The sequence below is a fragment of the Kogia breviceps genome, chromosome 12 (assembly GCF_026419965.1).
Source record: "Kogia breviceps isolate mKogBre1 chromosome 12, mKogBre1 haplotype 1, whole genome shotgun sequence".
NCBI lineage: Eukaryota > Metazoa > Chordata > Mammalia > Artiodactyla > Physeteridae > Kogia > Kogia breviceps.
The window spans coordinates 37,900,683-37,927,578 of NC_081321.1; the positions used below are offsets into that span (position 1 = coordinate 37,900,683).

Below are 26,896 nucleotides of genomic sequence, written 5' to 3' on the forward strand. Positions count from 1 at the left end.
TGGTCTCACCCTGGGACTGAAAGGATGGAGAAGCGCGGCTGGCTGGCCCGTCTGGCCTTTGCTGAAACGTTGACAGACAATGGGTTTAGGAGAGAAGAAAGGCCCTGGGAGTCCTGACTCACCGGGCCTGCGCCTCATGTCATGACTGCTCAGCTCTGGGAGCTTCCATGCCCCAGGGTCCTCCATCTCTACCCATGGGCAAGGGCACTGGCTTGGTTACCTTGCCGTCTGCTCCACCCCAGGCTGTTCCTGAGGGAGTGGGCTCCCCACTTCCTCGGAGGTGATGCTGCCCCAGCAGGCAGAGGACACAGGACAGCCGTCAGCTGTCACCTCAGCTGCAGAGACAGAGCTGCAGTCTACTTGTTTGCCACTAAGAGCTGACCTGAGATCATCGTATCACACCCATCTTACAGATGGAGAAACGGAGGCGGAGACCTGTTCATTGACTTGCTCAGATGCACTTAGAAACCCGAGGCATAATCCCAGCTGGGCTGCCTCCTGCCAAGGGCTCTGGCCCTTTCTGGAAGCAGTGCGTGTCCATGACCACAGGGATGAGAGGTCTGGCGGTGCGGGGACGAGGAGAGGTGAGGGTGTGTCCAGCCTGAGCCCCGGCAGCTGTACCGGCTGCCTCCTCCTCCCAGGTATGGGCCCACTCCCTCCACATGCCCCAGGACCCTGCTGCTTAGAACCTACTCCGGGTCATCCCCAAGGCCGAGAGGTCCCTCTCGGGGTCAGACAGCGCACCTCCCCTGGCCAGGCTCAGAGCCACAGGGAGCAGAGAGGAGGGCAGCCCCACCTGGGGCTTCGTCACGTGAGTTCCCGGGGCACGAGGGTCCTCACGGCAGCTGGTCCCCAGGGGACATGCCGCAGAGGCAGGGGAGAGGGGACTCCAAGCTGACAAGGCTTGCTGGGACCACTCTCCTCACTGGCAGGAAATCTGACTCCTGGATGCCCTGAGGCCTCAGCAAGGGATGGGCTCTCCTCGGAAGCCTCTGCCTCAGCCTCTCCATCACTGCCGCCTCTCGGAGCACCGCCCAGCGCCGCCCAAGCACCGCCCAGCGCCGCCCAGCTCTCGGAGCACCGCCCAGCGGGCTGCTGGCAGAAGGGCAGGAAGTGGAGTGGGGAGGGGAGGGGAAGGGAGGGAGGAGCGACCTCTCAGACCACTGTGGACAGCTGAGGGCCACTCGGGCCAGCCCCGTGCAGGGCTCCAGGCTCCCGCCGCTCCTGTGACCAAGGGCGCAGTCAGTCTTGGAGCCCTGCAGGGTCCCAGAGACCATCCCGGGCAGGGGGCAGGGCTCGGCCTTCCCTGCCACACCCCCCGGGGCTGGCCAGAGAACACAGCCTCTCTCTGTCTGCTTAGGGTAACAATAAGGCTCCTCAGGGACCACCACTCCCGGACAAACAGCCCCAACCACACCCAGCTGTTTATCTCACAGGCCCTGGAAAGAAAAGCAGCAGGGCCCCCACCCTTCCCTGCCTCCCCACCTCCCCAGGCAGCAGGCCCGCCCCTGCCACCCACATGCTCGGTCCACTGCGGAAACACACCCCAGGGGCCTGGTGATGGCCGACAACAAAGCCGAGAGGCATGGAATCTGGAAAAAGACCTGGTGCGGAGAGCTCTCTATTGAACACACAGAGGGAGCGCTCTGCTCTCCCACCCACTCCAGGGCCTCTCTGTCCCCCATTCCTTGGCCTTGGGCCCCGGCTCATTCCATTCCGAGGTCCTCCTTGGCCACCAGTCATCAAGGGGAAGGCTGCCTCCATGCCGCCCACTCCAGGGCCTCAAGTTCAGTCCGCGGAGAGCCCCTGCCCGGTGCGGCCAGCCCGTGGGCCTCCTGGCCCGGCTCGCCCTGGCTCTCCTGGCGGCCAGTGCCTGCTCCAGCCCAGCCCCTCCTCACGGCTCCAGCTCCCGGGAGAGGCGGGACAGTTCCCGCTGGTTGTCGATGACCTTCAGCTGCTGGACATAAGCCCAGGTGCTGGCTGGACTCCGGGTGCTCAGGGACTGCTCCGAGCCTACGTGGGGGGAGGGAGGGGGGAGGGGTGGTCGGGGGCGGGGCACCACGCACTTTGTAGAGCCCACCCCTCCTCCTCCAAGAAGCCAGTCAGCCGCCCTGTCCTCCACCACCGAGTCCTGCCACTTCCCACGGCCAATCTAGAAGACACCCCGCCCCCCTGCTGGGGTAGAAGAGCATGGTGGTCAAGAGCACAGACTGGAGAAAACAGGGCCCCCAAATTGCACACAGTTTAATACCCCTTTTACTGAGCTCAAAACCAACTAAAACTAAAGAATATTTTGTTGTCATATATATATGAGGTGTTTAAAAGATGTATATGTAAGTGTGTGTGTCTATATATTTTATCATACATATATATAATAAAGCTATTTTAAAAAACAAGAAAATGAGGAGCTCTAGATTCAGGACAGTGGCTTCCCTGGGCGGGAGGGGCAAGAGGACAGGAGATAGAAGTTATTGTCAATGTCAGTTAAAATAAGATGACAGTGTGGCATGAACTGTGGAGTACAATTAATCCCATTTCATGCAACTGAAGGCCAATTAAAAGAATGCAGATCTGGAGTAAGAGTACCTGGGTCCCCGCTCTATCTAACTCTGTGGCTTCCACAGGTTTCTTCAAGGCTCCAGCCTGTTCGCACATCTTTAAGTTAGGATAACATTCTACCTACCTCACAGAGGTGTTGTGAAGCGTTATCAGCTTCATGTATGCACGTGCCTGTAAATGCCAGCCATGGCCAACTTGTCAACACCCACCCCTGCCCGCACTTACACGTGGAAATCCTGGCCACCTGGCTGTCCTCGTGCAGGTGGGAGACTCGGCTTCTGAGCGGTGACAGAGGCACTGGCGGGTGAGAGGGGGGAGTCAGCGAGACAGGACCGAGCCAGTGCCTGGAAGGGGACATCGGTCAGGGGCACCTACCCGGGGAGCCCGCCCTCTCACCGTTGCTGTGGCTTCTGCAGTGGTGCAGTATCCTCGCAGCTCTGGCCATCATTCTCTGCAGGCCAAGCAAGGACATGGGACCCGGTGTGAGGAACGGGACCCTGGTGTGGCCTGGGGGACGGCTGAAGTGCTCGTAGGAACTAGTGGCTGTAGCAGACGGGGTCCTGTCTGCTGTGCCCCAGCTCACCCAGAGACCCAGCAGGGACCAGGCGTTGGGAAGAACAGAGGTCAGGGAGGCCTTAGATGGGAGGGGGCTCTGGTTGAAGAGTGAGATAGTTGAGGCTGTCACCCCAGCACTCCCCAGTGGAGACCAGACCCTCATGAGGGCATGCAATGGAGTAATGGCTATTTTAAAGGAAGAATTCATATTTATATGGTTGAGAACAACTTTAGACCGTCTCCCAGCCCATCCCTGATCCCTTGCAAGGCCATCGTCATAGCCTGCAACCCATTCCACTGTCAGGCACCCACTCTCCTCGGACTCACCATCTTCTCAAAGTTGATGAGATTCTCTACCAGTGTGTGATTTCCCTCATGGATGAAAGTCATGTCTGCAAAGAGATGGGCTTTCCTCATAGGTCCCCAAACTCCTTCCCCTTCCAGCAGCCAAGGAAAGGCGAGGGATCAATAACAGGGAGGCTCGGGCCTGTCCTCTTCCTCTTCCTCCCCGCTAACCTCCTGGAGCGATTTCCTTGTATCTCTTAGGCCTCGTATCATCGGCCATCTAATGTCTGCATGTCTTAACTCTGCTTCTCCCCTGTGAACTCCTAGTTCATCTCTGTGTCCCCCAGGGCATCAGCACACTGGAATCACTCAGAGGGTCGGATGGACACACAGGGGCAGGAATGGATGGGATGGAGACAGGGAGGTGGATACTGGTCCTCTTACCTTTGAGAAGAAGGGGCATGAAGGGGATGAGGGGTGGGGAGAGCTTGGTGAGGGCCAGACGGTACACACGGTGGTTCCATGAGGGGTCCTGAGAGGGAAGAAGCCACAGTGAGAGAGGGAAGGTCCCATACACCATAACCCACCACGTGCCACAGAGCAACCAAATGCCCACCGTCCCAAGGAGAGGCTGTGCACCCATCCCCTTGGAGCTCAGCTTCCTCTCGGCCGGCCCCAGATCTCAGCAAGGCAGGCTCTGCGGAGGCGGGAGGGGGCCTGGAGCTATGACTGCCAGTCTGCATGATGCGGCTTCCTGGCCTCTGATTAAACCCCAAGGACACGTCATGGCCATTATCACAGGGGCCCTGAGGTTTCATGGAAAACCCTCTCTTTTCTGTCCCTGTTTCTCCCTCTCTCTCTCTAGTGGGTAAATTCCTTTGAACCTCTTGAGCCCCAGGAGAATTTTTTCCTCAAGCGTCTTAGAGCCTTGCTGATGAAAGCGCCCTGCACTAGCTCTGCCCTGAATACTGTCAAACCTTTCAAACCGGCCCCCCCTAACAGCTCCTGGCAGTGGGGGGCTCAGCTCCTCAATTATTTCCTCATCTTTGGGCCTAGGCTGGCACATGGGCTCCCTGAGTCTCCTGAGGGGCCACTGATAGGCCCCGGAACACCGTGGGAGCTGCAGTCAGGACCTGCTTCCTGAGTCCTGAGGCAGGTCAGCTGGAAACCAGCATTCCCCAGCGGTCCCCTGGCACCTCAGACCCCAGGGCCGACACTGTCCTCATGCAGGATCTCATAGCCACAGCAAATGCCATCCCCCCAACACACATACAGAGGGATATAGCACACTATGCAGAGCCCCCCATCATGCGAAACACCTGTTCCCCAGCCAGCACCCCAAACTCACAGGCCAAAGGGAACCAGGCCCTGACCCAGGGTTGGAAACCAGAGAAATAGACAAGGACGGGCAGAGAGGCTGCAAGGGAGTCAAGAATCGGGGTTTCTGGAGGGAGGAACCGGGGCCCAGCACTCACCAGCAGCCTCTCGAGGGCCGAGTAGAGCTTCCGGACTTTGTGGGGCAGCCTCTGTGAAGGAGAGGCAGGCGGGGCTGTCACTGCTCTGGGGTGGGAGCACCATCCCCTAAAAGGACCCCCAGAACGGGCAGAGGCCTGACTCAGGACCAGGGTGGGAAGGCGCTGGCCTGGCCCGGCAGACGGCACTCACCTCCCAGGTCTGGGCCAGGCGGCTGATGGCCGAGTTGCTGAGGCCAAACATGATGGCAAAGAAGGAATTGAGATTCTTTTGCTCCTTGAGGCTGTGAACAGAAGACCCAGAGACCCTCAGCCACGTGCACAGCCCCGCACCCATACAACAGCTGGCCTGGGGCCCAGCGCCGGGCCAGGCCAGCGCTGCCCCTGCGGGCACTGGGGCCAGACGGGGTGGGGAGGCAGAGGCGCCAGGGGACCCAGGGAAGCATGGGGCTGGCAGATTTGGCAACAGGCTGACCATGGATCGGGCATTTAAGTAAAGGCAGCCTCAGGACTCTGCCACCCAGCCCACCCAGCCCACCCAACCCACAGGCGCTCACTGGGCAGCCAGCTTGATGAACTTCCTGAGCAGCTGGGCCCGCAGGCTGGGCACAGGGCAGAGACACAGCTCTGTGGCCACCCAGTACTGCAGCTCATTGAAGCGGCGCATGAAGCGCTCCAGGTTGGCGGTGGTGACGTCCCGCAGGGGCTGGGGGCCCAGCACGTAGTGGATCAGCTCCACCTGCGCGGGGACAGCACGAGAGGTCAGCGCGTGGCAGGTGGGGAGCCCACATCGCCGGCCCCCTCCCCTCCGCTCTGCCCCTGCACCTGGTGGATGCTGTTGAAGAGGCTCCAGTCGTGGTCCGTCAGCTGGCCCGCCAGATCCTTGGTACTCACCAGGTCCAGCCCCTCTGCAGAGCCCACGGTGGGCCCCAGCTGCTCAGGGTGTGGGGTCTGTAGGTGGGAGAGTGCTCAGGGGCGCTGCCTGAGGAATCCGGGGGAAAGGTGCAGGGTGGGAGGAGCCTCTGTGCCCAGGGTCGGAGGAAAGTCAGGGAGGGCAGGGGCTGGAGGGGCATCCGATGGAGGGATTTCCCAAGGAGGCACGTCCCAGACAGCTCCCCAACGCTGGGACCCCTCCTTGTAGGGAGCCTGTTCTCTGGGGAACCCCTGATGAGGCAGGTCTCCCTCTTGCCCCTTGAGAGCTCCCAACCAGTTCTCCCCTCCCCCAACCTGGGGACTTTCCCCCTTGGCTGAGGCCAACTCCTTCCTCTTCCTCCTTAAGGCCCAGCAGCAGCCAGAGCCAGCCCTCCCCATCTTCTCCATGTGACCCTCTCCTAGCACCCACTCCTACCACTCCCCAAACTCAGCTCCTCCCCAGGCCCTGGCGCCCTGCCTGTCCCTACCAGCTTGTGCACTTCCTGAGGGTTGACAACAAAGAGCCGCTCATTGAGCCCCAGGGATGTGGCCACACCACGGGCATCTGGCTGCAGGCCAACAGTATCTGCAAAGAGAGCGGAGGCTGTGCTGGGTGGGGACAGAGAGGGAGGCCAGCGAGCAACAGGAGGCAGGGTGGAGGCCCCATTTAGGAGGTTGGAAGGTCTCTTCTCCCAGTAGCAGGGTTGGAGTCCTGGGCAGGTGTTCTAATTACACAGGTGCGCATGCCCACGCGTCCACACACACAGGGCAGCATGGCCCAAGGATGGTGAAAGGGGAGTCTCAGCGAGACAGGCTGACACTGGGCAACGCTGGAGTCTCAATGAACCTCAGCTTCCTCCTTTGTCAGATGGAGACACTAAGATTTGCCCTGACTACTCGCAAGTCAAATGAAATCATTGATATAAATATAAATAGTGGCTATAAATATATGATACATATATAGGCCCTTTGAAAATTGGGAAAGGCCCTGCAGAAATCTTTGCGTGGATTTTCATCAGCTCTTGTGGACTGAGACTGTGTTTTTAGTCATGTTTGAGTCCCCAGTCCCTAGACCATCAGCCTCCAAAGTAAGGTACACAAGACCATCCACGTGTCCAGGAAAAAATATTAGCTCTTTTACTTTATTGATTTTTCTCACCTGTTTCGCATTTCTATTTTGTGTGTTGTGTTGTGGTCATGTAACATTAGGGTAGGACTATATGTATGTGACTTACAAGAAAATATACACATATTATGGAGTTTGTAATAAAATATTGATTACTGGCCTGGGTGTCAATCAAAAGGATCAGTGCTCTGAACAGAGCACAGGCACGAAGGGTCTCAATAAACACTGGCTTAGGACAACTGCAACTTGCCAGGTAGCCACCAGAGGGCAGTGCTTCCCAGAGCAGCACATAGGCACAGGTGACGTCCTCTCTCCCCACCTCCTGAAGGAAGGAGGCTTTGCCAGTCTCCCTGCCATTCCTTGCCATTATTCTCTGGATACCCAGCTGCCTACCCTGGGCTCCAGCTGTGAGACCTGGGCTGCGTCCTTCATGGGCAGTGGTTTTTAATGTCCCAAGTTCTCCAAAGTCAGGTCTTAATAATCCTCATGTTGCCATATTCCGAGCAACAACTTTATGCTGGGTCCCATGCTAACAGCTTTAAACACAGTAGCTTATTTAATAGCCATAGCAGTCCTATGTGATAGGTACAGCTACAGTGCTCATTCGACAGACGAGGAAACCGAAGTTCACAGAGGTTAAACAACTTGCCCAGGATCACACAGCTAGTAAGCAGTGGGTCTGGGTTTCCAGCTCAGATCTGGGAGTCCACAGTCTAGGCTCTTAACCATCAAGCTGCTCTATCTTACCTGCCATGGTACCTCTACCTCCTAACACACTGCTGGCCCACAGCTGTCCCTCAAAGATGACTACAGACTAAATGAGCCACTACCCGAATTCAAAGGCTGTCGACGCCCTCACTGTGTGAACTTGGGAAAATCACTGAACCCCTTTGAGCTTAAGTTTCCTTATCTGAAAATAGGATCAAAATACCTATCTCATAAGATTGCTATTAGGGTTAAATAAATATGTAAGCATGATAATGATGTAGCAGTAGCTATGTAACAACAGATAATAATGTAGTGCTGACTATGGGTCAGACACCATTCTAAACACTTTCATAGATTAGCTCATTTATCCTCACAATTCCTCTAGGAAGCAGGCACTCTTTTTTTTTTTTTTTTTTTTTGTGGTACGCGGGCCTCTCACTGCCGTGGCCTCTCCCGTTGCGGAGCGCAGGCTCCGGACGCGCAGGCCCAGCGGCCATGGCTCACGGGCCCAGCCGCTCCGCGGCACATGGGATCCTCCCGGACCGGGGCACGAACCCGCGTCCCTTGCACCGGCAGGCGGACTCCCAACCACTGCGCCACCAGGGAAGCCCGAAGCAGGCACTCTTTTCATCCCCATTTTACAAATGATGAAACAGAGCACAGAGAGAGAGATTAAGCATCCTGCCCAGGGACCGAGAGAAGGGAGCCAAAGGGCAGAAGTCAAATGCAGGCAGCAGGCTCCAGAGTTCATGCTCTTCAGCACCACATGCAAAGCACTTTGAAGAGATGTAATAAACCTCCCAATAAATGCTCACCATCATTAACATGATAAAGATAATAAAGATGATGATAATCTTAATTCGGGGGATGGGCACGGCTCTGAGGGGGTCCCCTCCCTTGGGGCCATCCTACCCAGAGACACAACTCACCGCCCGCAGAGTTCACCTTCACCAGCACCTGCCCCTTAGACCAGCCGTCCTCCTGGGCCAATGCCGCCATCACCTCTCTCACTGAGGCCGTCACGGGCAGCTGCAGGGTCAGCACTGAGTGGTCCGGCCGGCAGATGTCATAGGGGACTGGAGAGGAAGGCTGGCTGAGCTGGGGGGGAGTGCTGCTTGGCCTCCCCACCACCCCCAGGAGGGAGAGGGCAGTGACTGCAGTGGAGGGAGGGTCCCTAGGAGGCGGGCAAGGGCACTACGGAGTAGCCTGGGTGGGTGGGAGGCCCTGAGCCAAGGAGAGGGGGAGCCTGGAACAGAGACCCCAAGGAGCACGGCATGCCATCCTCGGCCAGGCGCCCCAAGGTCAAAGGTGATGACAGTAGGGTTCTAGCTATGCACTGCTGGCTCGGACAGACCACCAACCTTTGTCCCCGACTCGGATGGCATAGTTGCTGCTGGGGAGAGGTTCATCCTGGCTGGGGAGCCAAACAGGCATGTTCCAGGCCTGAGAGGGAGAGAAAGTAAGGCCGGGAGGACACAGGAGAACATGCAGGGACGGGGAGGGGCCTCTGTCACCAGGAGCATGGCACCCGCGGGGCACGCACACCACCCTCGGGCTCTGCTTGGCCCATGAATCTGGGCCAGGTAAGGCGCTGGGGACTGAGGCTCCTGGAGGAGACAGAGCAAAGTCTGTGGCCCTCTACGTGTGTGTTACCCCCTCTACCAGATGGGTCTAGAATTGGTCTAATACGAACACACCTCAGCTGTTGATCTCGGTTTTTTCCTCCTTCAGCTACCATTTGCTATTTGCTACATGCCAGGCTAAGTACAGGCATATTTAAGTATCTAAATAGTCACAAAAGCCCTTTGACAAAATATTATTATCCCCATTTTATAGATGAGATCAGTGAGGCTCAGAGAGGTTAAGTAACATACCCAAAGCAACACAGCTGCTAATTGGCCCAGCTGGAATCCTAATCTGTCGCCTGCGCCCCCCCCACACACACACCCTGCTCTTGTCCACCAGCACTCAACTGTGTCAGCTGCCCCGTCACCCCAAAACCCTTCCTCCATGGCCCTGTCACAGTGGGCTGCTGGGGAGCCCCTGCTGGCCAGAGGCCTCCCTCACACAGCTCCTCTGCCCACCAACCACTCTTTCCAATTCTTTTTATTTTTTATTTTTTTTTTTGCGGTACGCAGGCCTCTCACCGTTGTGGCCTCTCCCGTTGCGGAGCACAGACTCCGGACGCGCAGGCCCAGCGGCCATGGCTCACGGGCCCAGCCGCTCCGCGGCATGTGGGATCTTCCCAGACCGGGGCACGAACCCGCGTCCCCTGCATCGGGAGGCGGACTCCCAACCACCGCGCCACCAGGGGAGCCCCACTCTTTCCAATTCTTGTACTGACTCTCTAACTGCTCTGAAGGTGGCAGATCAGGTTCAGACCTTGGTTCATGGCTCTTCCCTGGATTTCCAGACCTCTGTGCTCCCCTCTGAGCTCCTCCCAGCCTCACGCACCCTCCCACCGCCCCCACCCCCCCCGCAGATGGAAGACTCTTAAAACCACACCACGGAGCACTGAATTTTCTTCCAAGCCCTGGTCTCAAATGCCTCCTGGATCCTCCCATGTCTGTGCTCCATCACCCCAAACTCAACACACCCCTCGGACCCCTCATCCCATCTCCCAGGCTACTTTTCGGCCATTCCCCTGGGCTCATGGCACCTGCCGCCCAACCCCCGCTTCCCCACGGCACGGCATCTAGTTCTGGGGTCTCTGTGTGCCCCCCTCCCCAGCCCAGGCCAACCCCAGGGTCCACCAGCCCGTGTGTTGCCTCACTCTTTATCTACTAAAACGGCCCAACTATTCTCTGCCAGCCTCACCTCTCAGGTGCCTCCCTCTCTCTCACTCCCACCTGCCTGACCAGAGCCAGATTAAGCTTCCTATCAAGGCTTCCAGGCCATCACTGTCTACTGGATAAAATGCAGGCTCCTCAGCTGACCTATTCAATACACAAATCTGATCTTGTCAATACTTGGCTCAGACACCTTCAATGGCTCACACTGACTGCTCTGGGGACAAAGGCCAGGCCCCTTACCGTGGCCCACGGGGTGGGGGGTGGGGGCGGCCCCACCTGCTCGGGCCCCTGCCCGCCTCCCCCCGCTCTCCTCCAGGCTCCATTAGGACGTGGGCTCCCTTCCCCCTCACACCCGCCTACAGCCTCTTCTCCCTCCACCCTCACTCCCTGCTGCTCTCAGCCCCAGCGGTCGCTTCTCCCTGACCCTGACCTGGAGTCAGCCCTCTCCTTCCTGTCTCCAGAGACCCCTGTCTTTGCCCTTAACACAGCATGAGATTGCCCTGCAGCCCCATCCCTCGCTTCACTGCAAGCCCCTCGAGGCCAGGATGGGTGGCTCCCCCGGCCCCCTACGGCATCCTCGGCACCTAGCGCAGTGCCCGCCGGCCGTTCCCTGAGAGGCAACCACAGGCTGGGGAGACAGAGGTCAAGGCCCTTCACGCGGGCATCCTAGCGGGCATGACAGACACCAACAGACGATAAGCAAGTAGACAAAAAAGAAAACAATTCCACTGGGATAATGCTTTGAGGAAAACCATTAGAGGACACCTTGGAGGGGAGCCGGTGGGAGAGGGGCCAGCAGGTAAGGGCAGGAGACTGAGGAGGGGCTGAGCTTCACCTTTAGCTGAAAAGGAGCCTGCGAGGAGGAGGGGGGAGCAGGATGAGGTGGGAGAAGCAGCTGGGCACTGCAGGACCAGGTGAGGTATCTGGGTGTTATTCCCAATGTATGAGTCCCCCCAGCCAGCCCCAACGTATCTTCCCAGCCCCTTCCACCCCATTCCTCAAATCTCGCGCCGCTCACGGCTCCTCCTCCTGCTTCCCCGCCAGCGCTGCTGGAATGGCACTGAGATCTCAGCCTGCCTTCCTCTGGGCTCCCTGCACCAGCCCCCAGGAACCCCTGGGCCTCTGAGGCTACCCCCAGGCACCACCCCTCACCTCCCCGGTGGGAACTGCTAACTGGCTCTAACAGTGAGCATGGATCACCTCCAAAATGGAATAAAAGCCCCCTGGCTTGCAGGGGTGGGGGGAACAGTGACCTTAGACCTCTGTGTCTCCCTGCAGGGCCTGGCCCCAGCGCCACATGCAGCCCAAGCTCCATGAACACCTATCCCAGACCCAAGGATGTGCCCGGGGCCAACAGGGGACTGGGGGCTTCCCACGCAGAGCCCCTTGGGTAGGGGCCAAAGGAGGGGCCCGGTGGTCCCTGAAGGAGTGGGGACAGCTGGGGCCTCGCAGAAGCGAGAGGACCTCATTCGGGGCAGACACCTTCATCTGCGGAGATGAGTTCCCACAGCCATTTTCCAACCTGTGGAGCAAGAGAGAAGGGAGGTGAGACTGGCGGGCAGGGCCCACTGCAGGCAGGATGACATGAGGTCAAGAGCAGAGAGGACGACACGGGCCCTGGATTCTACCTGCCCTCACCAGAGGCTCAGAGCTTTGCAGATTTGGTGAGGATCAAAGATTTGGTGAGACAGGCAAGACTTGAAATCCAGCCCCTGGATCCTGTGATTTTCCCAGGCCAGCAAGGGAGGGAAAGAGAGCTCAAGGGAGAAAGGGACGCGGTGCCAGGGCAGGCAGCCTGCACAGGAGCTCTCCCTGGACTTCAGCTGCCCCCATGGGATGCCTGGGAGGGCGGGAAGGTCTCGGAGGGCGAGGTAAACGCTAGGAAATTGACCGGGCTGGCCGGCGGGAGCTGGCCCCAAGGGTGCTTGATAATAATTAGGCGGCAGTGAGCACAGCAGGTGTGCTGGGGCTGGAAGGAGGACACACGAATGACTGCGGGTTGCATGCGCATGGAGGAGCATGTGATGGGAGGGTAAGCAGCAAGGGGACGGGTAAGAACACTAACTGAAATGAGCAAGACTAGACAAGTGAGCACAGCATGCCCTGCGCTGCACTCTGCAGGTGCAATGGGGGGTAGGTATTCTCCCAGTTTTACAGACAAGAGCTGAAGCCCTAGGAGGGTGGGTGGGGGGTGAGGGTAATGGGCTCAGGGTGGCATAGCTACAGTGGTGCAGCCTGGATTTAAGCCACGTGTTTGACCCCAGAGGCGGTGCTCTCCAACCCCGCTGCGCTGCCCGTCCCGCAGGTGATGAGTTAACTTGAGCCAAAGCATCACCTGTGGTGTCGCCGCCTCTCTGGCCACTGCTCCCGCAGCAGGTTGCTAAGCCGGGCATCCCTGCTCACCAGGTCTGACAGTTTCTGGGAGGAGCCAAGGTTCACTGAGACTCCATGTCCACCCCGGGCAGCCCGGTCCAGCCCTGCCTCACTCCCAGGTACCTGGAGGAAGCTGGTGGCCACAGGGTCGGTGTGGAGCATGGGGCCGTACAGGGCCACCCACTGGCTGACCAGCCGCAGGATCTGTTGTCTCTTGTTGCAGACGTAGGTGCTGCACTCCTGCTCGCTGCCTCCTGCGGGCTCCGCGTGGAAAGTGGGCACCAGTCAAGGGAACCACAACATCCAACCAGACCACCCACCACACCTTGGGCAAGGGAGGGGCAGGTTGCCCAGAGCCCACGCACAAGCTGGGCCTGGCATGATGCTGGCACTTTGGAGGGTTCGGCACAGCCATGATACGAGGGATTCCTTCTCCCCTCTCCACACACCGTCCTAAATCCCCTGGGGCTGGAAGGATATTGGTGCAGGAGGGCAGCGCAAAGCTGGGCCGTCGGCATGAAGACACTGTGGGTCAGGAGGAAGTCGCTGAGGAATGTCTCTGTAGGGCAGGGACAGGGGACAGGTGGGGGCTTCAGCGGTCAAGTCTACTGAGCACCAGTATATGCACAGCTGGAGCATCCCTTTCCCCAATCCCACCACAGGCAAGGGACCAGCGATGCCCAATCCCTGTCACTGCACTTCCCACCCAAACCAAGAACACAGGAATGCAAACTTCCCGTCAACTGACCAAATGGACCAAACTAGCACCTGATGAGGTCAGACGGCAGGGTGTCTGGCCCTCTCCCGTGTTGTGCTGACCACCCAATGAGTCAGAGAGCAGTCAGGGTATCTCCTGCCCCTACCTGTTGGGTCATGAGCACTGGAATCAGGCCGCATGGCCTCCAACAGAAGTTCTAGGATCTTCTCCGGGGTGCCAGACATCACTATATACCTAGCAGAAGCAGCCAGTCCATAGCACTTATGCCACGACTCCCCTTCCCACAGCCGGGGCAGACATCAATAATCAATCATATCACTCCTCCCTATTTGCCAGCCCTCTCTCACCTTGGGGTGGAGGGGGGACCAACTCAGGGGATGCCTCTTAGTCCCTGGAAGCCTCTCCACCCCCAGGTGGCCAGAGGGGCAGGGGTATGACACGGGGAAGGGAGTAAAGCCTGGGAAATGGAAGGAGAGAAGGTGGGCAAGAGAGATGGTATGGAGAGGGAGCATGGTGGGTATGTTACCGGTTCCTGCCTGGGGTTGGGGGACGAGAAGGGCCAGCGCCCTGAGAGGTTCTCTCCAGCACCAACACCACTTTGCCATGTTCTTCCAGCCTCATGGTCTTTGCTTCCACATCCTGGAGAACAAGCCAACACCCAGTGCTCAACATACACCATGACTCCTTTCCCCACCCTAGAGCTTCTCCCTCTCCCTCCCCCATTCCAAACCCTGAACCCCACAAGGCTCCCACAGGGACCCTCAGCCCTTCTCCCACTCCATTCAGTGCCCATGACCTTGGTTTTTAACCCCCACTCCCACCCAGGCCCATCACCCAGCCTGACCCCTCCTCCACCCCATCCCTCCCAGGACTCCCTCTGTGGATCCCACTCTCTCCATTATGCTGCATCCCCTTGCACCCGAGACCCCCAACCCTCTGTAACCCCACTGCCCTGGTCTCCCACCCGAGCCAGGGTCCCCAGGGCTCGCTGACCCTCCTCAGCATGCTCTGCACCTCCTCACACATGCAAGGCTGGGCTGCCATCTGCAGCCATCGCCCCAAGCTTCTCCACCCTCGACCTCTCCTTGATCCTTAAAGGCTCTCTCTGGTCTTTACTCTTTGCCCCACACCACTTCTCCAGAGACGTGTCACTGCCACGTCCCCTGCCCTCCCCACCCCCAGCAACGGCACCTTGATGATACGGTTGAAGTCCTGCTTGTCCACGCGAAGAAAATGACAGTTGTCTTCTCGCAGGATGATGGTGGCTGCCCGGGGTGCGTCGTTCACCAGAGCCAGCTGTCCAAAGTCGTCACCCTCATGCAGTGTGGTCACCAGGCCCTGCAGCCAGGCCTGAGTCACAGCCCAGCCCAGCTGCCCAGCCCTCGCCGGGCCAGACCCATGGCGGACAGAGCCACCAAAGCAGGAGGAGACCTGGGAGGTCGGCAGCCTTGGGTCTATTAAAGGCACTGCCCATGAGGTCAAGGACCAGAGAGCAGTTACACCGCAGGGGGCTGGGCAGGGAGGGAAAGACTCACCTTGCCGTGGGTCACCACATTGACAGATCCCTTCCAGATGATGTACCATGAGGTGCCCTTGTCCCCCTGGCTGAACACTGAGAGAAGCACAGATCAGACATGCCCCCAGGGCCCCACCACTTCTTCCCTGTGGCCTCCACCCATGTCCAGGCCCCTGGTGCCCAGCTTCCCATCCCGTCTGACTTACACACGGTCCCTGCCTTGCTGTGTGGTTCAAAGAGCAGAACTGCCGCTAATTCCCGCTTCACCTGTGGGCGGGGAGAGGAAGGTCAATGAGGTGAACTCAGGGGAAGAGGAACCAGAGGGGGTTATAGATCCAAAGCCACAAGTGCTCAGGGGACAGAGGTGTAGTTAGGTCGGGTGACCTGGGACTCAGCAGGAGACAAAGCACGGGGAAGAAACGGGCAAAGAGAGGCGGAACGGGAGGGGAATGTCTTCCGGCCCAGCAGTGGCCACAGGGAAGGGAGGTTTGGGGGTGGCGAGGGCAGGGCTGGGTCGGGGGACTGACCGAGTTGGAGAGGTGGGCCACGGCCTTGATGTGCAGCAGCTCCTCAAAGATGAGGTCCAGCTCCTCGTCTGTGCGCTGACCGGGGCTGCGGGCACAGGAAGGTGGGGAAGAAGTGATGAACTGTGGGCCCAAGGCCAAGAGCGGGAAGCCATCACGTACACCAAGCTTGGGCCTGGGCCAGCCCGTGCGCCAGCAGTGGCTGTTTATCAATAATGGGCCAGCCTTTACCGGGAGCGCGCTGTGTGCCAGACACTGGGCCACGCGCTCTACACGCATTACTTCATTCCACCCTCACGACAACCCCGTGACGTGGGTATTGTTACCCTTTGACTGAAGAGGGAGCCGGCATGGAGAGGCCCAAGGTCACCGAGCTAGTAGCCAGTGGAACTGGAATTTGAACGCAGACCTGCCGGCGGATTCCAAAGCCCTCCGTCTCTCTGCATTGCAGAGTGGGAAGGGTCTTCGGAGGCCACGTGTCCCACAGCCTCAGTTACAGAGGAAGGACCATGTTCAGAGGGGGAAGGAGGAGGGCTGGAGATCACACAGCAAGTCCATGGCGGAATGCAGACCAGAGCTCAGGCCTCTGGTCCAGCCAGGGTCCCTTCCCTCCACAAAAAGTAAGGGACCACCCCCTCAGAGGGGAAACAGAAACCACCGAGTCCGAGAGCAGGGCCGTGAGATAGAAGGTGCCCGACTTACGGCTTTCGAAGCGCCACCGTGAGCAGGGCGTCAGGCCCCCGCTGGGAGAGCAGGGCCAGAGCCTCAACGAACTCCTCCTCCAGCTCGTGGATGCCTGCAGGCTCCGGCTCCGACCCGGGGAAACGGTAGAATTGAGTATCTCGATCCTGGAAGGCCCAGTCGTGTTTCACTGGGGGGCAGAGGCCCAGGCGTGGGGGAGGAGAGGAAATTGAGGCCACGTGGGTATGAGGCCCCGGCTGCAATGCCCACCAGAGGCCTGCTCCCCAGGACTGCCCAGCCCCGGGCACCCACCCAGGGCTAGGGCTCACCATGGCAGAGGGCACCTTCATCCAGCAGCACCTGGCAGATTCCCACGGCTTGGCTCCGGGAATGGACCCCCAGCCCCAGGGCCAAGATCCCATCCACCAGTTCCCGGCCAGAGCAGCATTGCCTGGGAGGTGAAGGGGGCAGGGAAGAGGAAGGAGACTCAAATGGCAGGACGGGAGAGGCGAGAGGGAGGAACACTCCATCTGAAAGGCACCTTCTTAGACTAGAAGCAGGGCTGGGCCCAGGTGCCTGGACAGAGTGAAAGGGAGAGAAAACAGGGGGTGGGGAGGCTTTGGAGGGGATGGGCAAGGAGGTAGCCAAGGCCACTACTCACCGGTGGAGTCGGAGGTGGTACTTTCGGTCTCGGATGAGGTTGGGGCAGGTGGCCAGGAGATGCCGATGCAGCTGCCTCCCGGCCCTCAGCACCCGCTCCGTGGAGGCCTGGGGCGGGGAGAGGCACAGCTGCCTCAGGCCCTGAAGCCCTGGTTGGCTGCCGCCTCCCAGCTCCACCCCTCGTGGCTTGTACCTGCTCGAGGCTCACGCTGAAATCCAGGGACTCCTCGCTGTTGTTGAGTGGCGTCTGAGGACAGTGGGAGAGTCTGAGTGTTAGTGCCAGGCCTTTCATCCAGCTCTCAGATGCCCACCCCGTCACTCCCAGCCCCTGCCCAGTCCCCGACTCCAGGCGTCCACTTAGCTACTCTTTCAACAAATACTCACTGAGCACCCCCCATATGCCAGGCCTCTGCCTCACGCCCGCCCTGCTGCCCTATCACCAGACCCTCGTCTTCCTTCCTGACTCCAGCGGTGCATCCCCGCAGATGAGATCCCAGTTCTGCTTACTCGGGGCCCAGGTGTGCCCAGGCTCCCAGGTAAACTGCACCGTGTAGGGAAGGGGCACCGTGGAGCCGGGGGTGGAGCATGAGGGCATGAGATAAGAAGGCCAGGGAGAGGCCAGAAAGTGAGCAGCTCGGGAGGCCTGGAGTCCCAAGGCCTGCTCCCAAGCCAGGGTCACTCCCCAATCACAGGAACGTGGGCGAGACTCCTGCCCTCTGTGGGCCTCGGTGCAGACTGGTAGTTAAAAATACAAACCCTGGGGCTCTCCTGGTGGCGCAGTGGTTGAGAATCTGCCCCTGCCAATGCAGGGGACACGGGTTCGAGCCCTGGTCCGGGATGATCCCACACGCCAAGGAGCAACTAGGCCCGTGAGCCACAACTACTGAGCCTGCGCGTCTAGAGCCTGTGCTCCGCAACAAGAGAGGCCGCGATAGTGAGAAGCCCACGCACGCGCCGCCATGAAGAGTAGCCCCCGCCCGCCGCAACTGGAGAAAGCCCTCGCACAGAAACGAAGACCCAACACAGCCAAAACTAAATAAATAAATAAATTTTTAAAAATAAATTAAAAATAAAAATAAATGTATTTTTTTAAAAAATACAAACCCTGGAGCCGACTCCTGGATTCAAATCCCTGCTCCTCTGTTTACTAGCAGTGTGACCGTGAATATATGATCTAACCTCTCCCTGCCTATACATCTATAAAACATTCGTAACAACAATTCAGGATTTAGGAAGGATTATGTGAGTTAATAGAGATCGCACGGTTAAAGCACTGCCTGGCATATACATGTAGTTGTATATACATGTTAGTTATTATGACTGATCTGTGAAGCAGAGGGTGGGCTGCCTGCTGGAAAGCCCCTTTCCTCTTCAAGATGCTGCTGCTAGCCCCTAACCCTATAAGAGTGAGTCAGTCTTGGTAGGACAGCTACCTGTGTCCTTGGACACAGGACAGCTCTGCAAGACGGGGTTTACGTACAAATCATTGGTGAACGAGGTTTCCCTGCCCTCGGCATCAACTGGGCATCCAGGACTCCTGGGCCTGTGTGCCCTGGGATGTCGGCCATGAAAGCCTCTTATGCCCCGCTTTTCCTGCCACCTGAGAACTGGAATTTGTGGACGTCTCTGGACAGGATGCGCTACCCTCTATGAGCCGTCCCAAAGGCAGGCACTTGAAGTTTACAAAGTATGTCTACCTCGGTGATTTCATCTGATCTCATCATATAGAATAGGATCAGATGGGAAGTAGGCAGAGCAGGTATCGTCTGTCCTCCCTGACTTAGGGAGAAACAAAGCCTAGAGGTGAAGTGCCCTTGTAACTCAGACACGCAGCCGTACAGCCACGGACAAACTCAAGTTCCTACCAGAAGTGCTCACATTCTTGGTCCCACTCCACCCACCACACCTGCCTGTTTCCTCTCCCTTCCCGCTTCTCTCTGCCGCTTTCCCATCTGCACACAGGGCCTGAAGAGGACCTGGCTGGGGAGCTAGGGTACGACCAGGCCCGGGGCCACAGTCCCCTCCCCTGGTCCCAGCATCTTCCCACTGTGTGCCAGGCAGAGGCCTGAGGTCTGGCGTGCGTAGGTGCCTGGCCCAATGCCGGGCGGAAGTCGCTAGGTGTCCCACAGGTATCCCTGACCCGGTCATGGGGCCCATCCTAGTGCCAGACACAGCCCTGGAGACTTAGTGACAGGAAATGAGGAGGAGGAGGAGGAGGAGCCAAGGAAGGAGGAAGGGCAGGAATTCTACCCAGCCAGCCCCCTGTGTTGGAACAAACAGTACCGAGTGCTAATGACTTGTTGTTGTGCCTGTCGGAGTGCCCAGGTGGCCCCAGTCCCTGCCCCAAGTCCCTTCGGTGCCCATGACCCAGGCTCCCGCACACACTCCCTTCCTGGTATTCTTGTGACCCCGGAGGGCTCCTCAGGAGGGGAGGCGCCTGGTCATGTGGCCAGGCCGGTCAAGACTCAGATCTCAGCTCCTCAGGCCTTGCTTAAACCACTTCCTGTCCTGCCCCAGGGGATGTGCCCGAGGCTCAGAGGCTGGGGGCCCTGGCCCATCAGAGCTGAGGACGGGACCTGAAGGCAACCTTCTTATTTTGCGAGGAAAGCAGGAGCCCAGAGAGATGAAGCAACTTGCCCAGAGTCACACAGCTGCTTAGAAATTTAAGATCCTACTCAATAACTCTACCAACGCTGACCCTGAAGTAGGTGTTTGTCTCCTGTTTCACAGCTAGCGAAAAGGAGGCTCAGAGGTTACATAACCTGCCCCGTAAGCCGGTAAACAGGAGCACCAGGGTTCACACTGTGCCTCTCTGATTCCAAAGCCCATGTTCTTCGCCACCGAGCCCTACCGTATCCCATGGTGCCTCCACGGCCCTGTGCTTCTCCCACCGTGTGCCATGAAAGCAGAGGTGACAGAGGTGAATTCTGCCCTCAGGAATGTTCCACGGGCAAAGGAAGTTTGGAAAATACTGGGTTAGACAAAGTTCCATAGGTTTGTCATCACGGTCCCTCTGGACCCCTGCCGTGTTCCCGTGCACCAGGACCTCGTAGGATCAGGGTGGAGGTGCTATTCCGGAGCAGCAGGCAGGTGTGTGGGCTCCAGAGCCAGGCACCTGGGTTCCAATCTTGGTACCCCCATTACCAGGTGGCTGTGTGACCTTGGACTGCTTATAAACCTCTCTGTGCTTCAGCTTCCTCATCTGTAACATGGGGTTGAGGATAATAGTACCTACCCTACAGGGTAATCCTGAGGATCAGACAAGTTAATTACATGAAGCATTCGAAGCCGTGCCTGCCCTGTCGTAATGACTTAGTCAGTGTTAAGTAACTTGATGTAACATTATCATTTCATGCTGGGCACCTGTCATCTGGACACAGTGCAAGAAATGTTGTGCTTCCGCTGACCCTGTCCCTGATCTGATAACCCCGAGTGTCAGCTTAGAGGGTTCTCAGCTGGAAAGCAGTGGCTGGTATGGCAGGGGTGAAGGCCCTCGCCCACCGCCTCCTCTCATGTGTGGACAGGAAGGACTCAGGGTGGAAGAGGAGGTCCTAGCTAGCTTCCCTGGCACCAGCACCATGGCCTGCCCCACCCCCGTCACTGAGGGTCAGAGTCGCACTGGAGGGGCAGGCACAGAGCCAGACAGCTGTATTGGGACCCGTCAGACCAGTTCCCTTAGGCCACAGTTAGGGTCTCAGGCCAGGGCTGTGTATGATGGGACTGGGAAAGGATGCAGGAGTGGGGGTGATGTTTTGGGGTGTCAGTGTTACCATCTGCAGCAATAGAAAGTACACTACGAGCTTGAACTCTGCAGCCAGATCGCCTAGGACCAAACCCCAGCTTTGTCCCTTAGCAGCTGTGTAACCCTAGACCTGTCACTTAGCCTCTCTGTGCTCCTGCTTTCGCATCTATAAAAGGAGATGATGGCATTAGTAGCTATCTCACAGGGCTGTTGTGAGATTATTTGATATGACAAAGTAAAGCTCATAACAGCTCCTGGGATATAAATACTACACAACGATTAGCTACTACCATGATTTGGACAGGTTGGACGAAAGCATGTTTTCTGAGTTAGAGAATAGAGCCACGTCCCCCAAATAAGTCACTCAAAGAGAAGCATCCCAGGCTTCTCTGAACTGGTAGGACCCATCAGAGGTCATCCTGATCTTGCCCCTGCCTCTAGACAGACTGGTCCCTCTGTAGGCTCCCAGACATCAGACAAGATCTCATCTCCCCATCATGTTTTCCAAAGGAGATGTTCTTCCATCCTATTCCAGCATCAGCTTTGCAGTGGTTGGTAAGTCCTTTCTGTATCTAACCTCAGGCCCTCCTGCTGTAACCTGCCTTCATTTTCTCTTGTCCTGGTCTAGTAGGAACCGAAAGTGCTCTCTTCAGACCTCAGGGGGTTGATGGTTTTCCCCCTTGACTTTCTAAGAGGGGGGCATGGCCTGAATAACTCCCACCACTGCCCTCCTGGGACTCTGGACCTCCTTTCAACATCCACCCTTCACCCTGTGTGTGCACGCTCCCTGCCGGGTACGTGTTCCCTCAAGTGAGCCCCTCCTCAGCCAAAGGCATCATCCAGAGAAAAGAGGTATAGCTCACAAGTACCCAGAGTCTCTTAAACACAGATGCCATATGCTAACACATATATATGGAATCTAAGAAAAAAAAAAAAAAAAAAAAGAAAAGGTCATGAAGAACCTTGGGGTAAGATGGGAATAAAGACGCAGACCTACTAGAGAATGGACTTGACACGGGGAGGGGGAAGGGTAAGCTGGGACGAAGTGAGAGAGTGGTATGGACATATATACACTACCAAACGTAAAATAGATAAGCTAGTGGGAAGCAGCCGCATAGCACAGGGAGATCAGCTCCGTGCTTTGTGACCACCTAGAGGGGTGGGATAGGGAGGGTGGGAGGCAGACGCAAGAGGGAAGAGATATGGGGACATATGTATATGTATAACTGATTCACTTTGTTATAAAGCAGAAACTAACACACCATTGAAAAGCAATTATACTCCAATAAAGATGCTAAAAAACAAAAACACAGACGCAAGGGGCTGAAACCACCTCTCACCCCCCACTCCCCAGAGATGATGGTCCTCAGGAGAGGATGTGCCCTGCCTCTAGCCCTGAAAATCTAAGTTCCCTCTAAATCACCAACACCCACACATACCTGGCAGGGGAGGGGCTTTGTTTCTGTGCCTCTGACCTCATTTTTTACTCCACTAACCCTCACCCTCACTCTTCCGGCCTCCCCATGCATACCAGCCCTTCAATTCTGGGGGACTGGGGGAGCCAGGAGACAGCCTGGCGGCCTCCTCCACCCCCTCCCAGACTTTGGGTCCCAGGGGATCCTCCAGTGACCTCATTGTCCTGGCACCTGACCTTCCCCCCACTCCCCACCTTGCCTCTACAAGCTGGGAAGGGGACAGGAAATGCACAAGTAATTATAGCCTGAGAGGGAAGGAGGGAGGGAGGGTTCCAGCCCACTGGCTCCTGGCAATAGCTACTGCCAGTGACCTGGGGGATGAGGGGGGCAGAGAGCGAAGCCCAGAGGGAACCTGGCTCCCCCGCCCCCTCCAGAGCGTCATCTGGAACAGGACCCAGGCCCATGAGGCCCCTTGTCAGGAAGACCCAGGGAGGGAGGAGTTGGGGGAGAGGTGGGGACTGACACCTAGATTCTCCTCCCGATTCGCATTGCAAGGAGAACCCCATCACCTTGGTGGGCTTCAGTTTTCTCAACCCAGCTTCATATTTTGGTAAATATAAATGGTGGTTGGGTGAGGTAGGAGGAAGGAGGCAGAAAGTGGTGGTCATTGTACTCAAAGGGATTTGCTGATAAGAGAGGCGCTCTCCCAAGTCCTGCTTTCTCTCCACCCCTTTGCCCAAGCCCTCTCCCGGCACTCACCTCCACCCGAGCTGGGCACAAGTAATAGACACACCGAATCTCAGGTGAAGAACCTATTAAGTCTGGGTGGCTGGGGAGAGCTTCTCTGCTGATTTGGATCCTGCAACCTTTATCCTGCCCCCCAGCCCCCCCACATCCCTCCCCCACAGCCTTTCTCTCTCCTTCATTCTTGCAGCTCCAGAGAGATTCTTCACCGGTAAAGGGAGCTCCGTTCATCTCAGAGCCTCCAAACTTCTCAGAATTCTCTCCTGAGCCCCTCAAAGCCAGATGCCAAGCAATGTTCACATGACCACCTCACCCCAAGATCCAAAAGCAGACTCGATGCAGTTCAGCCCTCACTAAAGGAGAATGTCGTCACGGTGATGTTTAAAAAACAGTAACCAAGCTTACCTCACCCCCCGCCACTTGACCTGGCCCCCAGTATTTCATACATGCCTCCCACCACCACCTGGAGAACACGCAAGCACCTAACTCAAGGCACACAGAGGAGACAACTAAACGACAATCCCTTTACCCCTCCCCTCATGCCTGAATGGGGGGACTTGGGCACCACATGCACACGCAGTGCAGCTGTGTGAGCCACCCACACGCTGCAGCCAAGCTGCCTGACCCACTGTCCACCCCAGTTGTCCCCCTCACGCCCCCAGAGCAAGCTGGGCCACCAGCAGTATGCCCGTTCTTCCTATCAGGGCCCCCTCCAGCCCTGGTGCCTGGCCCGGGCAGGGGATGGACACTCACCCAGCGAAGGCCCTGGATGCAGCTGGGGCGCTGGTGCTCAAGAAGCAGCTGGTAGGAGCAGCTTCGGGACCGATGCATCCTCCTCAGCACCATGTTGAGCAGCGTCCCCTCCGGCACCACGTCTGGGAGCCCTCCCACCGGCGGTGCTCCCAGAACTGAGCTGTCCTCCACAGCCAGGCCCACCTGCCAGCGGCTTTCACCTGGCCAGCCCACCTGTGACGGGAAGAGGAAGGTAGACAGCCATAAGGCCGGGCCTGGGGCAGCTGGACCAAGGCACAACTGCCCCAGGCAGAAGCACTTCCTTAGAGTCCTCTGGACTGGTCAGGCGGAGGTGCCGCATCCCTGCCAGAAGCCGGGGAGGGACAGGAAGACCTTCACTGGGGCCTGCTGGTCTGGCGCACTTAGGGGTCTCCAGCTGGCGCACCAGAGATCAGGTCCTTCTTCCCGGTCTTCTGGGGAATTCTGCCCCACTCCACCGCCCATGGCCCTGCAGAGATCTCCACCAACTCCCGGTATGAGACTATGGACTCTGGATCCCCCAGAAATGCAGCTTCAGCTCAAACCATTCGTTTCTCCACCTTCCTCACCCCTGACCAAGCCTCTCTCTCCCACCCCAACTCCCCGACCCTGTCAGCTTCCTCTCCTGCCCCTCCTCCCTCCTAACCCCATCGTACCCACCTTCATATTCCTCCTCAAGCTCGCACAGCCGTGCAGCCTCTAGCAAAAGGCGGGGGGTGACGGGAGCCCCCGCGCCCCCCCGCCAACAGCGAGCCCCTGCTGTAAGTCCCAGGCGAAGTGAGCAGGCCAGTTCCTGGCTGGACCCGCTGCCAGGGCAGCCCGAGCCAGGATGGGTTGAGAGGCTCCTTCTGGGTGGGGGAAAAGCTGGGGGCCTGAGTGGGAGTGTTCCCCCACCCCCAGCGACAAGGAGCCCCAAGCCTCCCCTCCGTTCCAGACGAAAGAGCCAGCTGGCACCGGGCGCTGAAGCAAGGCTGCAGCTGGCACTGGTCCGGGCGGGAGCTGTCACACCCCCTGCGCGGCCCGCCCTCTTCCCTTCCCGGGACGGACCGGGAGGACGGGGAGGACGCGCCAGGCCTTACAGTAGGGAAGGGGGCGGGCACGGACGGGGGGCGGAGTCCCGAACCCAGGGTGAGCCGGGCCGGCGGGAGCCCGGGCCCCGAGAAACCCCGGCGGGCGGGAGCGGCCTTGGATTGCGAGCCGGGGCCGCGGCGGCGGGGGTGTCGGGCTAGGGGCTGCGGGCCGCTACACCGGCCGCCACGTGGCCGGGAGGAGAAATGCAAACAAGGAAACCGGGGGAAGGGGGAAGGGGGTGAGTCATTGCGGCCCCACCCGGGAGGGAAATCCGGGCTGGGGCCGCTTCCCGGCCGGCCGGGGGCCTCCTGCCTCCTGTTTCGGTTCAGGGTCTCGAACAGGCCGGGGGAGGGGTGGGGCCGTTTTCCCGCAGGGAATCCCGCTGCCGAGCCTCCCACCGCCGTGCTGCCATGCACACACCCCGTCCGCCCCCTTCTCCCCGCCCTACACACACAGACACCCGCCGCGGGTGGGGACACTGAGACTGGAGAGTAAGGACAGCGCTCGGGGACTGTGGGCGCTGGAGGTGGGGCTGAGATCCCAGAGGAGCGGGGCTAGAAGGCCACGCCCCCGGAGGGTGAAGGCCGAGCTCGGGATTCCAGAGTCTTAGGCTGGCTCTGTGTGGAGAGCCATCGCCTCCCTGGGCCTCAGTCCCCACCGCCGCGCTGCTGGCCCAGCGCCCCCTCTTCGCCCCACTCCTGCTTCTCAGTCCGCGGAGAGACGGTGGCTCCGGGACAGCAGCTCCCCCGGCGTCGGCGCCGTAACTGCTCAGGGCGTCACCGAGGGTTTTGGAAGGAGTCGCACGCCTCGCCCCCGGCTTTCTAGGACTCACCCCCTTTTTGCCCCACCTGGGTCCCTTTCCCTTTGCTGCTGAGCCTGCCTGGACAGAGGAAGACATATCTCTAACCATCCATGGCCCCTGCGCTTCCACCGATAATTATTTTCTTGGAGGGGAAGTTAATTGTGATTAAAATCAATGTTAATGTGTCTTTGAAAATCCATCCAGGAGCTTATCGGATTGTAAGTTCCATCCCCTCAAATTCAGATTCAGTCCTATCGGCGTGAAATGGAAAATCTATATTTTGAACAAATACCCCAATCTGCTGGGTTCCCACTTTAAGAAATGAGAGCGGAGTTTTAAATGAGTCCTTGCAGGGGAGTTTCCAGAGACTGGCAGTCGGGTCAGAAAGGGGTCCCCCCTTTCCTATTCATGCTGCCCCTACTTTGGGCAGGTGGAAATGGAGCCAGTGGGTGAGGCAGGACATCTGTGTCCCTCTCAGCAGGCCACAATAGGCTGTAAGTGCCTGGCACTGTTCCAAGTGCTTCACAGGTATTCTATCTCTGCCACCACCCTATGAAGTAGTACTACTGTCATTCCCACTTCAGATGGTGAAGCTGAGGCTCAGAGGTATCAAGTAGCTTGCCAAGGTCAAGGGTACAAGGATCCAAAGAAAGTCGTTCAAATTGGACCTTCCACTTGTCTCGTTCTTGTCACTGGAGGGCAAAGCCCCCCACCTCCCGCCAAGGCAGATGATGGAGCAGATGTTTCCTTCTCAGGATTCCTGGTTGGGACTGGCCTGCAAGATGAATGCTCGGTAGGTATTTGATGGAGCCTAAGGCCTGGAGGGGGCAGGGGACTAGGGGAGTGTGTCTGAGGAAGACACTTTAAGCCAGATGGTGAGTCATCACAGGGACAATCGTGTCATACCCTGGTGCAGTCTCCACCCTCCTCTGTCTTTAAATGCCTGAAAGTTGTGTTAGGACAGATAAATGATAACAACAGTTACCATGCACCAGGCCCTGTTCTTGGTACTTGTTATACTCGTTAATGTTCTTGATACAGTCACTGATTTAATCATCACAACAATCCTATGAGATAGGTATTATTGTTATCCCATTTTGCAGATGAGGAAGTGGAGACATGGAAAGGTTAACTGACACACCCAAGGTTCCACAGCTAAGAAGTGGAGCAGTGAGTGATTCTCCCCAAGCACTTATGAGTCTGTGTGCTTTACCACTCTGTAATCCTGCCTCTCAAATATACTGACAGCTCCTGCAAAGGGAGAGAAGCCCACATCCAGAGTCATTTCCTTCACACTTGGGTGCACAGGCTCCAGACGTAGGGGGAGGGACAGACAGATTGATGGAGGCTGACTAGCAGGGCCTCTTCACTCTGTCCACCCACATGATGAGCTCTCTGCCAGGGCTTGAGCCTTATGGAACCCTGCCTCACTCCCTCAGGCAGGCGGCAGGGGACAGCAGAGGCTCCCAG

The 26,896-nt window shown here is 58.0% G+C and overlaps 2 protein-coding genes across 8 annotated transcripts in view; one reads left to right on the forward strand and one right to left on the reverse strand.

Annotated features, from left to right (window-relative positions):
• The window catches only part of PFKM (phosphofructokinase, muscle), a 478,771-nt gene that overhangs the window by 80,423 nt on the left and 371,452 nt on the right, over positions 1–26,896 (forward strand). The window lies entirely within an intron of this gene.
• RAPGEF3 (Rap guanine nucleotide exchange factor 3) lies at positions 1,592–25,043 on the reverse strand. Of its 7 annotated transcripts, XM_067009164.1 has the most exons (29): positions 24,306–24,322; positions 24,214–24,266; positions 23,536–23,748; positions 17,075–17,128; positions 16,883–16,989; positions 16,551–16,672; positions 16,243–16,411; positions 15,544–15,628; positions 15,223–15,283; positions 15,036–15,112; positions 14,692–14,838; positions 14,027–14,139; positions 13,646–13,734; positions 13,263–13,341; positions 12,906–13,056; positions 12,745–12,827; positions 11,874–11,931; positions 8,979–9,060; positions 8,547–8,693; positions 6,272–6,369; positions 5,697–5,822; positions 5,429–5,610; positions 5,065–5,155; positions 4,875–4,925; positions 3,844–3,931; positions 3,442–3,506; positions 2,935–3,010; positions 2,785–2,856; positions 1,592–2,013 (listed from the first exon to the last, which is right to left on the reverse strand). In XM_067009164.1, the coding sequence occupies exons 2-29, from the start codon at positions 24,217–24,219 to the stop codon at positions 1,895–1,897; spliced, it is 2,811 nt and encodes a 936-aa protein (XP_066865265.1). In that variant the 5' UTR covers positions 24,220–24,266; positions 24,306–24,322; the 3' UTR covers positions 1,592–1,894. The 7 variants fall into 7 exon arrangements, with proteins under 7 accessions (XP_066865265.1, XP_058938732.1, XP_066865269.1 ...); XM_059082749.2 differs by having other exon boundaries at positions 2,956–3,010; positions 11,892–11,931; positions 24,214–25,043; XM_067009168.1 differs by having other exon boundaries at positions 2,956–3,010; positions 11,892–11,931; positions 14,692–14,796; positions 24,214–24,800.

Bases quoted from the DNA above. Each gene is read 5' to 3' on its own strand.
- RAPGEF3 (XM_067009164.1), bottom strand. The intron at 15,113-15,222 runs GTAAGTCAGACG...TGCTTCTCTCAG, and splicing joins CAGCAAGGCAGGGACCGTGT to TGTTCAGCCAGGGGGACAAG. The intron at 13,342-13,645 runs GTAGGGGCAGGA...CCTGCCCTACAG, and splicing joins CAGTGCTCATGACCCAACAG to AGACATTCCTCAGCGACTTC.